Consider the following 15,493-nt stretch of genomic DNA (forward strand, 5'->3'; position numbering starts at 1 on the left):
AAGCTTCCTTCCCTACCTGCATTCCATCATTGGTGGCAAAGATTTGAACTGTCTTAGCCTTAACCTCTAGAATTCCCTTTCTTGATCGAAAGCCATCATGCTCCTTAATTCCCAATCTTTTGAACACCTTTTCAAAAGCCATGTTTTCAATCATCCAAGCTCCAGGTTGTTTTTCTCCTCTGCGGAGAACGTTGGAATGTTTTAGTAAATTAAGAGTAAACATCATGGCAATATTTCTGACATCAGTTGTCATATGATGGGCTGGGAGATGGCAATCTTTATTTTAAATATAATTATGCCAAGAATAAGTTTAATTTAAGACCATAAGACATAGGAGTAGAATTAGGCCACTCGGCCCATAGAGTCTGCTCCGCCATTCAGTCATGGCTGATATTTTTCTCATCTCCGTTCTCCTGCCTTTTACCCTGACTCCCTTATTAATAAAGAATCTACCTATCCCTCTCTTAAAGGCACTCAGCCAGCTGATCTCCACAGCCTTCTGTGGCAGAATTCCACAGATTCACCATTTCCAGGCTGAAGAAATGCCTCCTCATCTCTGTTTTAAAGGATGGTCCCTTTAGCCTGAGGTTGTGCCCTCTGTTTCTAGTTTTTCCTACTAGTGGAAATATCCTCTCCACGTCCACTCTATCCAGACCTTGGAGCATCCTGTAAGTTTCAATAAGATCCCCCCTCATCTTTCTAAACTCCGATGAGTACATTCCCAGAGTCCTCAACCATTCCTCATACAGCAAGCTCTTCATTCCAGGGATCATTCTTGTGAACCCCCTCTGGACTCTTTCCAAGGCCTCACATCCTTCCTTAGATACAGAGCCCAAAACTGCTCACAGTACTCCAAATGGGATCTGATCAGAGCCTCATACACCCTCAGAAGTACATCCCTGCTCTTCTATTCTGTTCAGCTACTTACTTTCCACAGATGGATTGGTGATTATCTTCATTTGTTCTCATCTCCAGTTCAATGAGCTGGTTAACAAATCCCTTTACCGTTTCTTAAAATCTGCCCTTTTCTCTGACTTAGTAGTCAATTATTTCTCCAACATGTCCCAGGTACACAAATCAGTTCGATTTCCAGTTTAGAGGACTCTTGGTGCAATAAGGATAAAATATACGCTCAGACAGAGAGGAACTGAGGTCCTTATTGGTACATGTCAGCCTGGATTCTCCCAAAACAAAACTAAGTGCCCAACGGGCAGAAAAACGGGAATATTTCCTGCCCATTTTTTGGGCGTACTTACCTGAAGGAATCTTTGACATTCTGTGCAATGCAGAGTGCCTCAGTGTGATCCACTCTGAAAAGTGAATCCTGGCCGTTGTATCTACGTACAGCCTCTGTTTAACAAACACCAATTCCATGGAACAGCAGAAGCAGAAACTATCATATATTTTTGCATCACTTATAGCTGGTGAACGTGTGAGGGTTGACAGCAGGTAAAGGAGGTCAGATGCAACCTTTATAAATCTCTCCTCCCCGCTATCTCTCTCCTCCCCTAAGACGCTAATTAAAACCTTTCCTTTGTCCAAACTTATCATCATCTGTCCTATATCTCCTGATACGGCTCAGTGTCAGACTTCGTTTTATGACACCCCTGTGAAGACCTTTGGGATATTTTTCTCCATTAAGGCGCAATATAAATGCAAATTGATGTTAGATTTTATTGGCTTTCCATCGAACTTGTGGCACTGGGAACGGTTTGAAGAACAGAATTCATAAAGTTTACATTATTCAATGGGTGGTCGGGTATATACATATTTATCTACCATTGATAGCATCAATAGGGCTTATGATTGACTTGAACAATAAATGGTAACAGATGGTATTTAGATTTATTTACGGACATAGAAAGATTAGCTTGTAAATTGAGGCCACAGTTCTCTTTCCCAGATCCCATAATTACACATGTTTTTATCCACAATACCAAAAGTTGATTAAGTATTAAAATTATAGTTTTGTCCAACAGTGGCACTTAAGATCAGTTGCTGGCACCCTTCCCTTGCCACTACAAATTAATAAGATTAATAAGATTTTAAAAGCTGCAAATCATTGCCATTAAACTTTGAATTAGCCAGAGGGCTTTTTTCCCAGGGTCAAGGGTCGACAACAAGAGGGCACAGATTTAAGGTGAGAGGTGGCAAGTTTTTAGGGGAGACGTGCAGAGAAGGCTTTTCACACAGGTGCCCGGAATGCACTGCCAGGGATCGTGGTAGAAGCAAGCATGTTAGCAACGCTCAAGGTGTGTCTTGATCGACACACAAACAGAAGTTGAATAGGGGAAAAGAAACCACGTATCAGCATAAGCTTGGTGGACCGAAGGGCCTGTTTCTGTGCTGTATTGTTACTTGTTCTTTGTTCCCAGTGAACATTAGCAGAATATTAGCAGAACAAAAGCATTGTGGACTGAAAATTTACTGAATTTTAGGCTGACTCAGGTGTTACCTTGGACAAGACTTTCTAAAGATATGGGTGGGATCTTCTGACCATGCTCTTCCCGAGACTGGAAAATCCCGCCCAAGGCCACCAGACCTTTACATGGTATCCCCCCCACAACCCCACCACCCCCGGGCCCGCTATGATTCCCATGGCAGGCGGGACGGGAAAGTTCTGCTCTGCGTGTTGAGGAAATGTCTGTGGAAGAGGGTGGCAAAATTATTTTAAATTGGATGTCAATTTTCAAAGGAAAAATAATTGAATTATATTGTCATGTCAGTGCTCACTTAAACTTGTATCTTAATTTCAAGTTAATTTCTAGTAAAATTAAACAATATCCACACTGGTGTTGTGTGTGTTTGGAATATAAGGGAATATTCTGACACATTGCACACCCTTTACTCATTCCAGTATGAAATGGTAATTTGTCATGAAATAGTTACCATAGAGATTGGAGTGGAGTTTATATAGTGCGCAAAGCAAAGTAATTGGACTTTGCTTTTTAAAAATTATTATAATTGACAAATTCCCATTAATATTTCATGCTACGTTAAAAGTAAAATACTGCGGATGATGGAATGGAAACAGGAAATGTTGGAAAAACTCAGCAGAACTGGCAGCATCAATGGAAAGAGAAACAGGTAACGGGCGGGATCTTGAACCCACTCTCGCCATCTGCGAGATTGCTGAGACAGGGGCTCAGGATCTGGCGAAACCCGGAAATCTCACCAGTGATGTAATGGCTGATTTCCATTCATTTAAATAAATTTGAATCTAATTAAAGCCCCCCACCCCACCAGAATCTTCTCCATCATGAGATTTACAACAGGTTCATCCAGACATATCCCCATGCGTTTACCATGGCTAATCCACCTAACCAACACATCTTTGTACTGTTAGAGGAAACTGGAGGAAACCCACGCAGACACAGGGAGAACGTGCAAACTCTAACAGACAATCACCTGAGACTGGAATTGAATCCAGGCCCCTGACACTGTGAGGCCGTGCCGCCCATGTCCTTGTGACTTCAGACCTTCACGTAAGAGGTGACAGATGTGTGCGCCCACATTCTGAGACAGCTAAACGCACCTCCAACATCACCTTTAACCTCCCCCCCCCTACCGTTCCCCTGGATTCTATTGTCATCCACCTCCAAAAGCCTTACTACCCCTTCGATCCTACAAACATTACCGAGCCATTGCCCACTCTGACCCTGATTCCTCCCATTGGCTACAGCACCGATGTAACCCAGTACTGTGACCTCCCCTGTGAAACCTTCACCTACCTGACAATCACCCTGGATTTACCACTCAAAGCATTCTACTTCCCCCTCTAACTGTGATGGCTCCCCCCTCTGCTCCATACCCTCAGTTCAGTACCCAGGACCTCACCATCGCCAGCACCTACCCTCTCTTCTCAGGCCATCTCTCTCCAAAAGTCCTTGCCATAAACTGCACCCCCTCTCACCCAGCCATAGGACACTCAGACTCAACACAAAGTGCCCTCCTTTCCATCCTGCGTTGCTGCACTCTCACATTCCCTCACAGCCTCCTCCATTTCCCCAGAGAGCCTCTTCGTTCAGAAGCTCATAGGAGTTACGAGCAGAATTAGGCCATTCAGCCCATTGAGACTGCTCTGCCATTCGATCATGGCTGATATGGTCCTCATCCCAATTTTCCTGCATCCTACCCATGACCCTTCAACCCATTACCAATTAAAAATCTGTCTAACTCCTCCTTCAATTTACTCTGTCCCAGCGCTTTGGGGTGGCGAATTCCATAGATTCATAACCCTTTGAGAGAAGTAGTTTCTCCTCAACTCTGTTTTAAATTTGCTACCTCTTATCCTAAGACTCTGGCCTCTCGTCCTAGAACGCCCCTTCCCCAGAAACTCTTTCCATCACCACCCCTCCTCCCCCCCAACCCCCCAACATCCACCCTTAGCCTGCCTCCTCTGTCCAGCTTTCACCCAGCTTGTCCTCTGATATGTGTCAAATTGTAAGCCATTCGCATGAAGGCCAAAGCAATGTCTACTCACCTGAAAGTCACAGAGGAAGCGAAGCTGCTCAGGTGCACTTTGCTTATATACACGTAAAGGAGAATGTCCTGATCTCTCGCTGACAGGGGAACTTCATTCCAGTGAGGTGCCTTTTTATGACCATGCATGACACGCGAATGTGAGAAAAAGGGCTTCCCGACATTCACTGTCGGGAAGCTCAATCCGCCTTTGAAGTCCTGAGTACAGAATTCCTACAGTTCATCCTGCTGTTAGCAAACAGCCTCCACAGCCATGGAAACAGAGCAGCTAGAAAAGAAACAAAGTCCCTCAGAGGTAGCACGGTAGCATGAGCCTGCACATTCTCCCCATGTCTGCGTGGGTTTCCTCCGAGTACTCCAGTTTCCTCCCACAGTCCGAAAGACATACTGGTTGGGCACATTGGCCAGGCTAAATTCTCCCTCAGTGTACCCAAACAAGTGCCGGAGTGTGGTGACTGGGGGATTTTCACAGTAACTTCATTGCAGTGTTAATGTAAGCCTTACATGTGACTAATAAGAAATAAACATTCAACTGATTTTTGACCTCATGCCAAGGTAAGTGACCCCACCCACCCAGCGGTGACAGTCCAAGAGTTCAACAGATGCTAAATCTCTGAGGTGGAAACAAAAGCGAGATGCTGCGAATGATGAAAATAGGAAATCCACGCAGAAAAGGCCAGAAATATTCAGCAGGTCACGCAACGTCTGTGAAGAGAGAGACGGAGCTAATGGCCCACCACAGAATTGGAGCGGGCAAAGGTCCGACAATGGAAATCTCCGTTGACCTCGGACAGAATTTCTAAGCTCTGATCAAGTGAGACCGGAAATTCCCACCCAACATTTCGGTTCGGTATCATTAACTCTGCTCCTCTCCACAGAAGCTGCCTGACCTGCATTATCAGAGTAGGAATTTAGCTCCTGCACTCGGCTTGTGATTTTTCACTCATTTGCCTCAGCGTTGCTCGTAAACACAAAGGAAGAACTCCTATCCTGCAGTCTAAGTGCACCCTTATTCAAAGGGTAATTGGATGGAATGGAAATTGGTGTAGCACTAACATTCTTAGAAAGGTTTGTTAAGTGATAGTGACTTCTAGTGCCTCAGTGTAAGTACTGCACCCAGCATTTCTGTTTGTTTTGTGGTGTTGGAAATATCAGGAAACATAAAAGTGGTAAAGCAGCCATTGTTGGAAATCTGCACGAAAAATAGAAAGGGCTGTAAATTCTGGCCTCTTGCACATTCCAGATGTTTATCATTCCACAACTAGCATTTGTACCTTGCAGCAAAGTGATTAAAACTGTTGCCTCACAGCGCCAGGGACCCGGATTCAATTCCAGCCTCAGGTCATTGTTTGTGTGGAGTTTGTACGTTTTCTCCGACTCCAGTCCCACCCAAGCCCTATTCCTGTAACCCCACACATTTACCTTGCTAATCCCCTGACACTTGGGTCAATTTAGCATGGCCAATCAACCTGACTGGCACATCTTTGGACTGTGGGAGGAAACTGGAGCATCTGGAGGAAACCCTCGTAGACATGGGGAGAATGTGCAAAATCTACACAGACATGCACCCAAAGCCAGAATTGAACCCCGGTCCCTGGCGCTGTGAGGCAGCAGTGCTAACCACTGTGCCCCCTTTAATCTTAATGTTGAGCACTCTTAACAATTAAAAAGTTGATTCAAAAATGCCTTCTCAATATTATCATCTCCCTTTTGGACATCATAGTTTAATATCCTTCTCCATATTTTTTTCCTTTTTATTCTTATTCTCAAATTTTTAATCTCAACTTCTTAAAGCTTTGCCAGAAAAGATATATAAAGGGTTGCACGAAATAAAATTCACTTATGGAGAACCAGACTTACCATTTTTGCAACAGGTAAGTGGGTGCTTGTATTAGCACTTTTGGCAGAACTGTGGCAGATTGTTAAAAGGACAATGGTTTCTGATTACTTTACGTTTTCTAAATACAGACAACAACCATGAGGATATCAGTCAGCCAACTAGAGTTGTTCAGACTCATTCCTACAGAAACTGTGAACCTGTTGAAATGTCATATCAAACCGGACATCTTCAACCTGCGATAAGAGTGGCAGACTTACTGCAGCACATCACACAGATGAAATGTGGCAAGGGCTATGGCTTCAAGGAAGAATATGAGGTAACTCCAAAGTCATATTCTCAAAACACACTTCAAGCATTCTGCTTGGAACAAAGGATTCTCTCTTAAAATGAACAGTCCTAAAATTACAGAGCCAGTACCTCCAAGACAGGGGAAAGAGAAATTTAAGGTGAACATGTTAAAGGACACTAATTCCATTTTGCTTGAGAGGAAAGTTATGGCAATGAAGGTAAAATGAGATAACCAGGGTAAATCGAGTGTTGCCCCATTTTGCCGCAGTGGCCCTGTGTGTCGATGTTCAAAATTGGCTTTTCTGTGTTCGGATTGTGTCAAGACATGCATGAAATCACACCACACAGCTGTAAAACAAAGACTAGAACTTCTCAATGGCTGATTCAATTTGTGTCAGTTCAGTTTTAGAATTCTGTTGGTGATCCACCGTCACATTAATTGCCTTGAATATCATTAACTACAGACAGGACTCTAGAAATTATTGTTGCCAGTATTGCCAGACATGCTTGTATGACAATGTTTGAAAGAGACATATCATCAACAGTAATTTGTGGGTTCCAGATACTACTGTTGTGTTGGATATTATAATCAAAACTGACAATGCAATGATATTTGAGTCTGTGCATGACCACAATATAATGTACAGTGACACTGCAATTAAGCTAAAAAAAAATACACGCTTTTCTACTGGACAGTTCACAAAATGTATGCTACAAGATCTTAAAGTGCATTATCTGAGATCAGTGACTGTTGAACGTGGTGTGTAAAGTGTTGGACTTTTCCTTATCATGTATGTTCAAAAAACTCAAGGTATTTTGCAGGTAGTAAAATATATTCCTAGGCCGAAACTTTATGTTGCTCAGGCAGAGACATGCTCGAACCGGAAGCATGTGAAATCACGTAAGATATCGAACATGCAAGCACGTGAGTCAGAAGAGCACATGCTGACAATCAAGAAGGCAATTTAGCTCATTAATGGGCCAGTTGGAAGCAATTATATATGGTCCATCTACTATTACTGGCCTATTAGCCAGAAAGCCTTACGAGCTTCAACTTCAATCCGGGGTGGGATTTTTATTTGTTTGCTCAGGAGATGTGGGTGACACTGTCTAGGCCAGCATTTATTACCCATTCTTAACTGCCCTCCATTTCGGGGGGCATTTTTAAGATGCCACCAATCTAATGTCAGTGGTTTCATGGTCATCAGTCGACTTTCGATTCCAGATTTTTTTTCATTGAATTCCATTTTAACCACCTGCCGTGGTGGGATTTGATTCCGGGTCCCTGGATCTTGTCCTGGATCTCTGAATTACTAGTCCGATGACAATATCACTACACCATTGCCTCTGGGCTGAAATAAAATTTTAAAGGTTGTCTGGGGACTGAGGTTTGCGTTTGGTGCTTAGACACTCCTTGCACAATCTCTGCAGTGCATATTTGGGTTTTACAAACACCTCCACATTGTTTGACCTCTTGAGGGAGCGCTTAAGAAGCACCAGCTCACATCCTCCCTTTTCCCATGCCCATCCTGTTCCCACCCTCCCTGGCAATGCTGAGCCTTTCCCTACACACATTTCACACCGGTTGCCCAGCCAGCCTGAAGTTGAAGTTGAGTCCTGGGGCAGATGATGGCCAGAGGCGCATTTCATGTTTGTTTCGCACCCATCAGGTGAAAAATTCAAACGCGTGCAGATGAAAAAAAATGACTCGACGCGCTCATAATTTATAAATGAACGCGGAGAAACGAATACGCTGTTACCTTGCAAACTCGCTCAGAGCTATCTGTTATGCAAGGGTAAATTGATTCACACAGTGTCCCAACAGGAAGCTCTGTTTGCTGGGATTGTGAGAATTGGCACTGCAGAATTGCATCCCTGCCTTCAATTCACACTCCCTTCAAACACAGATCCCTGATGGAAGTATAGAACAAATCAATTTACGCAATGACTGCCGCGTCGCCTGAATATTTGTCAGGACAACGTGGCACAGCCAAGATTGGGAATCAGCAGGGCAGCGCATTAGTGATTGCCAACATACTGCCTTGATAATTTTAGAAGCAGAGATTTACGGGGAGATTTTCTAACTTCACTCTGCTGGTGAGGAATCTCACCTGCTGGGAGCAAATACTGCAAAGTTTGTGACACACTGCAGATGTTTTTTTTTCATTCCTGCATCGTGTGCAGCTAAATTTGTAATATGGGATTCTGCAAAACAAAGCCTCCCGCCTGCACTCTGGAACTAGAAGGCTGCCCATTAATAACTACAAAGGACTCTTTGTAGGTGAAGTATAGGGTTTTATTTTAGAAAAAAATAAATGCCTGATTCCGTGGTGTACATAATGACCGCCACTCCCTTAGCAGCAATGAAAGATCACAGCCAACAGCAACAGTTGCATTTATATAGCACCTTTAATGTAATACAACATCCCAAGGGGTTTCACAGGAGCAGTATAAACCAAGATATGACTCAGAGCCACAGAACAAGACACCAGGCATGATCTTACTGGCTGTTCACGCCCCACTGCCGCTGTGAGAATTTGGCGTCCAGCCAAATCTCCGTTCACTGCAGCAGGACCGGAAAATCCAGCCGGAGTGAATGGCCAGAAGATTTCGCCCAGCAATGTCAGATGCACAAAAGTTTAACCACAGAGATAGGTTTCAAGGAGAGAAGTGGGCTGGAGAGGTGAGGAGTAGGCAGGGGACTCCAGAGCTTTGGGATCCTGGCCACTGAAAGCATGACCACCAATGATGGAGCAGTTAAGATCAGGAGATGCTAAAGAGGCCAGAATTAACGGAGCATAGATATTTCAGAGGGCTGTGAGACAGGCGGAGATTACAGCAATAGGGAGGGGGCAGGCCATGGAGGAAATTGAAAACAAAGCTCCAAATTTTTAAATCAAGACCTTTCTTGTGCGGGAGCCAGTGTAGGTCAGTGAGAGGTGAAAGGAACCTGGTGCAAGTTAGGACGTGAGCAGCAGTGTTTTAAATGAGCTCAAGTATATGGGAGTTGGAATGTGGGAGGGCAGCCAGAAGTGACTGGAAGAGTCAAGTCTAAAGGCAGCAAAGGCAGGAAAGATGGTTTCGGCAGTAGATCAGCTGAGACAGGAGCAAAACTGGGTGATGTACCAGAGATGAGAAGTAAGTGGTCTTGGTGATGGTGCGAATATGTGGTCAGAAACTCATGGTCAAATATGAAACCAAAGTTGAGATCAGACTGGTTTGAGCTCAAGCATTAGCCACAGGGAGGGATAGAGTCAGTGACAAGGGAATAGATCTGGTGTGACTGCTGAAATCCAACCCCTGTGTCTAGCTTTAATTTGGCCAGATGCCCATTTATGCCCATGTCGGTACTCCACTCCTGGTATTCCTTCCCTTTATTTCTCCTCAGAAGGTATTTTCCTGGTAGCTGAGGTCTTGAATTCCTTGGATGGAGGTTCCATTTACAGGTTTCTCCTACCTGATAAGTACAGGTATCCTGTAGTAACAGATCACTTTAAAATGACCTAACTTGCCACCACCATGGGATTGCACAATTCGGGCGGTGCATTCTTCCCACCACCAGTGGGGACGTTGGAAAATGGCAGTTGCCGCCTTTTCAAGAATTTCCCTGAATGCTGCCTTGCTAAATTTGAAGTTTTACGACCCACAAATTGAACAATTTAATCAGGCTTCCCTGGGAAATTTTCTTCACATCTCTGACAAAAACTTTATTACTCTGCCTTCGGTCTTTGGCCTCTCTGGACAGTTGTACAACTTTTGTTTCAACTTAAATCTTCCCGCGATTGTAAGCAGTCTGAGAAATTCTCCTCTAAAACACCACTAATGATTCTTTCTCTGATTTGGTCATCCTTTAGTGTTTCATAGTCTTCATTTTCGGCTAGGCGTACCAATCGTTGACAAAAGAATCAATCCTTTGATTCTGTTTTTGGCTGCCCATGTTAAATGTTATAGTCCCAATCATTGATAATGAGGAATTACGTTGACTTTAAGAACAAGACAAAATGTCTCTCCCTGTCACAAGGTTTTAATGAAACAATAGCCAGATTCTGCATTTTTTTTTCTTCATTTGACTGAATAACATCCCCAGTTCTAAGAATCAGTATTGTCTGATAGCTGTGAGCAATTTTCCTCTGTGGCTTCAAACTAAAATTGCACACCAGAGAAAACGCTGTCAAACATTTTGAGTATTGGTTTTTATGTGTGACCCTGCATAGCAACAGAAACTGTTGCTACGCAGCAACTTAGATTCGGCTCAGTAACAGTGATCCTTTCTTTATTCTCTTCAATATTATCTCTTGAAAATAAAGCAGGGTGACACAGATAATGACTTTATATGTACACTTTACACAATCCAAAAGTGATTCTAAATTATTGTGATTGTATTCTGTTCTTACATGATAGGCTTGTCGTTGTAAAGTAGCTCTCTGTCTTAGGTTACAGTTGATGAAAGTACCAAAACTTATCTATCATTCTCATTTCAAATGACTCCTTTGGGACAAAAAAAATCTCTGAACATGCAGTGTATGAAAGATGCATATTGAGGAGGCTAATCATGAGCTCCTGAAGTAATTTTACCACTGCCAGTTGCGGTGAACAGTAACATGTTGCTAAAGTTACTGATCCAGAGATATGAGTTCCACCATGACAGCTGGTGGACTCTATATTTGACCAAGTAACTCTGAAACAAATGAGCTGGTGATAATTACTGAGACCATTGGATTGCTGAAAAATACGACTCATCTGGTTTGTTTAAAGGCGGCACGGTGGCATAGTGGTTAGCATTGCTGCCTCACAGCGCCAGGAACCCAGGTTCGATTCCTGGCTGGGTCACTGTCTGTGTGGAGTCTGCATGTTCTCCCTGTGTCTGTGTGGGTTTCCTCTGGGTGGTCCAATTTCCTCCCACACTCCACAACATGCGCAAGCTGGGTGCATTGGTCATGCTAAATTCTCCCTCAGTGTACTGGAACGGGCGCCAGAATGTGGCGACGAGGGGATTTTCAGTCACTTCATTGCAGTGTTAATGTAAGCCTACTTGTGCCTAATAAATAACCTTTAAACCTGTTGACTTTACCCAGTCTGCAGCAATGTGGTTGACCTTTGGCTGTGCTATGAAATAGTCTAGCAAGCCAATAGGTTGTGTCAAACTGTGAGCAAAACTCAATGAGAATAAAGCTGGACCACTGGTATTGATGTAGGCAGTTGAGGTGATGAAGAGACACCTAGCCCAGTCGAAGCTGTACTGCTCATATCATGTGAGGCCTTCTTCCATATTTGGGAGAGCTGCCACACAGACCTTTTTCTTTATTCTTTCATGGCATATGGGCAAGGTTGTTTTGTCCTAAATTGTGCTGAACTTCTTAAGCATTGTAGGTTGGGGCCACACTCATCCAGGCAAGTGAAGAGCATTCCCTCACACTCCTCACTTATGCTTTGTAGATGTGGATAGGCTTCGGGGAGTTAGGAGGTGAAGCTTTGGCCAAATATGAACTAAAGACCTGAATCCTAGAAGTGAAGTAGGAGTGACTGCCTTGACATGGTGTTTGATGCAGAGTGGCATCAAGGGGCCATAGTAAAACTGAAGCCAATAGGAGCTCTCCACTAACTAAACAAGCACACATAAAGGTAGTTGTGGTTGTTAGAGACCAATCACCTTAATCCCAGAGCACTGCTGTCAGACTTCCTCAGGGCAGTGCCCTAGGCCCAAACATTTCAGCTGCTTCACCAAAGACCTGACATCCACCATAAGATTAGAAGTGGTGATAATCGTCCATAATATCACAATATTCAGTATCATTCGTATCTCATCAGATGACGAAACAGTCCATGCCCTCGAGTAGCAAGACTGATAAGTGGCAAGTTAATTCAGTGCCACACAAGTGCCAGGAAATGACCGTCTCCAAGAAGAGAGAATCTAACCGTCCTCACTTGATGTCCAATGGTTCATCACTGAATCACCCACCATCATTGAAACACCCCAGTGGTCATCATTAATCCAGAAAGTTAACTAAACCAGCAACGTAAAGAATGTAATTACAAGAGTGGGTCAGATATTGTAATTCTGCAGTGGAAAGCTGACTCCCTGACTCCCCAAAGCATGTCCACCATCTGGAAGATGTAAGTCAAGAGAATGATGAAACACTGTCCACTTTCCTCCAACAATGACACCAAGCTTGGACCATCCAGAACAAAGCAATCTGCTTAATTAATATCCCACTCACCGCTTTCACCATTCTTTCTCTCCACCACCAGTGAACAAGTGGCTTCAGTTTGTACAATCTACAAGATGCACTGCAGCAATTTACCAAGGCTCCTTTGGCAGCACCTTCCCAACCCCATACAACTTCCATCCTTTCATGGCCATTCCCACCGAGAAGAATAGGGGCAGCATGGAGCCGTTACCAGCTACAAGGTCTCCCCCCACTCACTATCCTGTCTTGGAACTTACGTTGTTGTTTCTTCATGGTCACTGGATCAAAATCCTGAAGCTCCCTCTACACCACTGTGGGCGTACACCATCTGGACTGAAGTGGTATAAAAGGCTGGCTCACCATCATCTTCACAAGGACAATTAGGAATGGGCCTTGCTACATTCCATGAAGAAATAAATTAAGACATTCCTCATTCTTTGTGTTAGAACTTGAACAAAGAATGACAACGAACATTTGGCCAGGTAGCATGCCTCTTAATAAAGTGCAGTTCTGTTTGTTTCCAAAGTCTATCTGTGTTTCCAACAATGGGTAGAGATCATTAACTAAACCCTCCTCACTCAGGGGAATAGGATCTGATTGTGTTCCAACTGCAGAAATCAGCTAACTCGATGCCCACCAGAAGTTGAACCTGAGAATTTTTGCTCCGTATGCTTTATCACAGTAGGGACCTTCACATTTATTTCCTGGGTCATTGGAAAATCTCTATCTTGATTGGGATCTGGGCATACAGGTCCACAGATCCCTGAAAGTGATAACGCAGGTGGATAAGGTGGTCAAGAAGGCATACAGCATGCTTGCCTTCATCGGCCAGGGCATCGAGTATAAAAGTTGGCAAATTATGTTACAGCTGTATCAAACTTTAGTTAAGCTGCATTTGGAATATTGTGTGCAGTTCTGGTTGCCACACTATCAGAAGGACGTGGATGGTTTTGAGAGGGTGCCAAAAAAGGTTCACCTGAATGTTGCCTGGTCTGGAGGCCTGGAGGGTTTTATGTGTGATGAGAGTTTGGATAAACTTGGATTGATTTCACTGGAAAAACAGAGGCTGAGGAGCGACCTGATTGAAGTGTGGCTCCAACCAACAACAAAGAAGCTCAGCACCATTCAGGACAAAGCAACCTTGCCCACAACCCTGCCTCACACACCAGGGATCCGGGTTCGATTCCAGGCTTAAGTCACTGTCTGTGTGGAGTTTGCACTTTCTCCCCATATCTGCGTGGGTTTCCTCTGGGTGCTCCGGTTTACTCTCACAGTCCAAAGATGTGCAGGTTAGGTGGATTGGCCATGCCAAATTTCCCCTTATGTCAGGGGGACTAACAGGGTAAATGCATGGGGTTATGGAGATAGGGCCTGGGTGAGCATGTAGTCGGTGCAGATTCGATTGGCCGAACGGCCCTCCTTCTGCACTGCAGGGATTCTATGGATTCAATGTTACACAATTATGAGAGGCATAGAGAGGGTGGTTAAACAGAGGCTTTTTCCCAGGGTGGAAGGGTGAACTACAAGAGGGCACAGGTTTAAGGTGAGAGGTGGTAAATTTAGGGGAGACGTTTAGGGGAGAAAGTTTTTCACACAGAGGGTGGTGGGTGCCTGGAATGCACTGCCAGTTGAGATGGTGGAAGCAGGCACGTTAGCAATGTTCAAGGTGAACAAAGGGATGGAAACAGTGTTTCGGCGCAGGCTTAGTGGACTGAAGGGCCTATTCCTGTATTGCTTTTTGTTCTTTTCTCTTCTTTGCTTTCTTAATGAGACGCACATACACAGCATGAGAGAAATGAAGTGCAGCTCTCCTTCTGTGCCAAGGTGATAAGAACATTTGATTTCATTGAAGAAGACAATTCCCCTTCAGTGAGGTATATGCAGTAGGAAACTAAGGAACAGGGGATGCACAGGGTATGACTCAGCTGGCCACTGTAACACAAGTGACCCGAGCAATGCATACCCCGGAGAAGGAAGGATAGCTTGTGTGTGTGTGTGCATACTCAACGTGTCCTTCCTCCCGCTGGAACAAGCTTGATCATGAAGCAAGTTAAACCTCTGTACATATATGCTGAATTGTGTCAACAAATTCATTATATCGAAAAAAAAGTTCTCCTGCAAATTGTGTTACAAATGTATGTAAACCACTGTGCTTTTTCCTTTAAAGATTCAATCCACCGAGAAAGACAAAAATAGAAAATGACAGATAGGCCGGGTGTTTCCTTTAAGAGATGAAGCGTGCCTTTTCATCACGTAGATCTCATACATCTCATCCAATACCAAAACAAATAACTTCAATCTCTCCCAAAGAGGTCAGTCACTCAGCAATGACAATGCCGAACCACCTTCTTATCTTTCCTTTCCCAGTCGTAGTTGTATTAAAGTTTACAGGCAGCTGACTAAAATATTCATGATATCACTCAAATCCATATTGTCTGATTTATATGCACTAAACATGAGCATTAATTCGCCATCCCAGTTTTCCTAGGCTCCCGAGTCAGGTCAAAGATTGGACTGCAGCTCTACAACACGGATTCTTCAACTCGTTCTCCCTTTGAGCTCAACTCCCTGCTGAAGGAGCAGGATTAGTGAATTTATCCTTTAATACCCATTCCCTTCAAAATGGAAGAAGACAAATCCCCACATTATCATTTGGTTCTTATTTTAAAGATCTGCTTCTATTGAAGTGTTTCTT

General features: G+C 43.9%; 1 protein-coding gene across 5 annotated transcripts in view; it reads left to right on the forward strand.

The window, feature by feature from the left end:
* Positions 1-15,493, forward strand: part of LOC145353875 (receptor-type tyrosine-protein phosphatase T-like) — a 1,296,999-nt gene that overhangs the window by 1,164,341 nt on the left and 117,165 nt on the right. For all 5 annotated transcript variants that reach the window (XM_080204786.1, XM_080204787.1, XM_080204789.1 and 2 more), the window contains one exon: positions 6,451-6,638. In XM_080204786.1, the coding sequence (XP_080060912.1) occupies positions 6,451-6,638 (188 nt within the window). The remainder of the gene's footprint in view (positions 1-6,450; positions 6,639-15,493) is intronic.

This window comes from Carcharhinus amblyrhynchos, chromosome 16 (genome assembly GCF_965287045.1).
Source record: "Carcharhinus amblyrhynchos chromosome 16, sCarAmb.v2.hapA, whole genome shotgun sequence".
NCBI classification, from domain to species: Eukaryota; Metazoa; Chordata; class Chondrichthyes; order Carcharhiniformes; family Carcharhinidae; genus Carcharhinus; species Carcharhinus amblyrhynchos.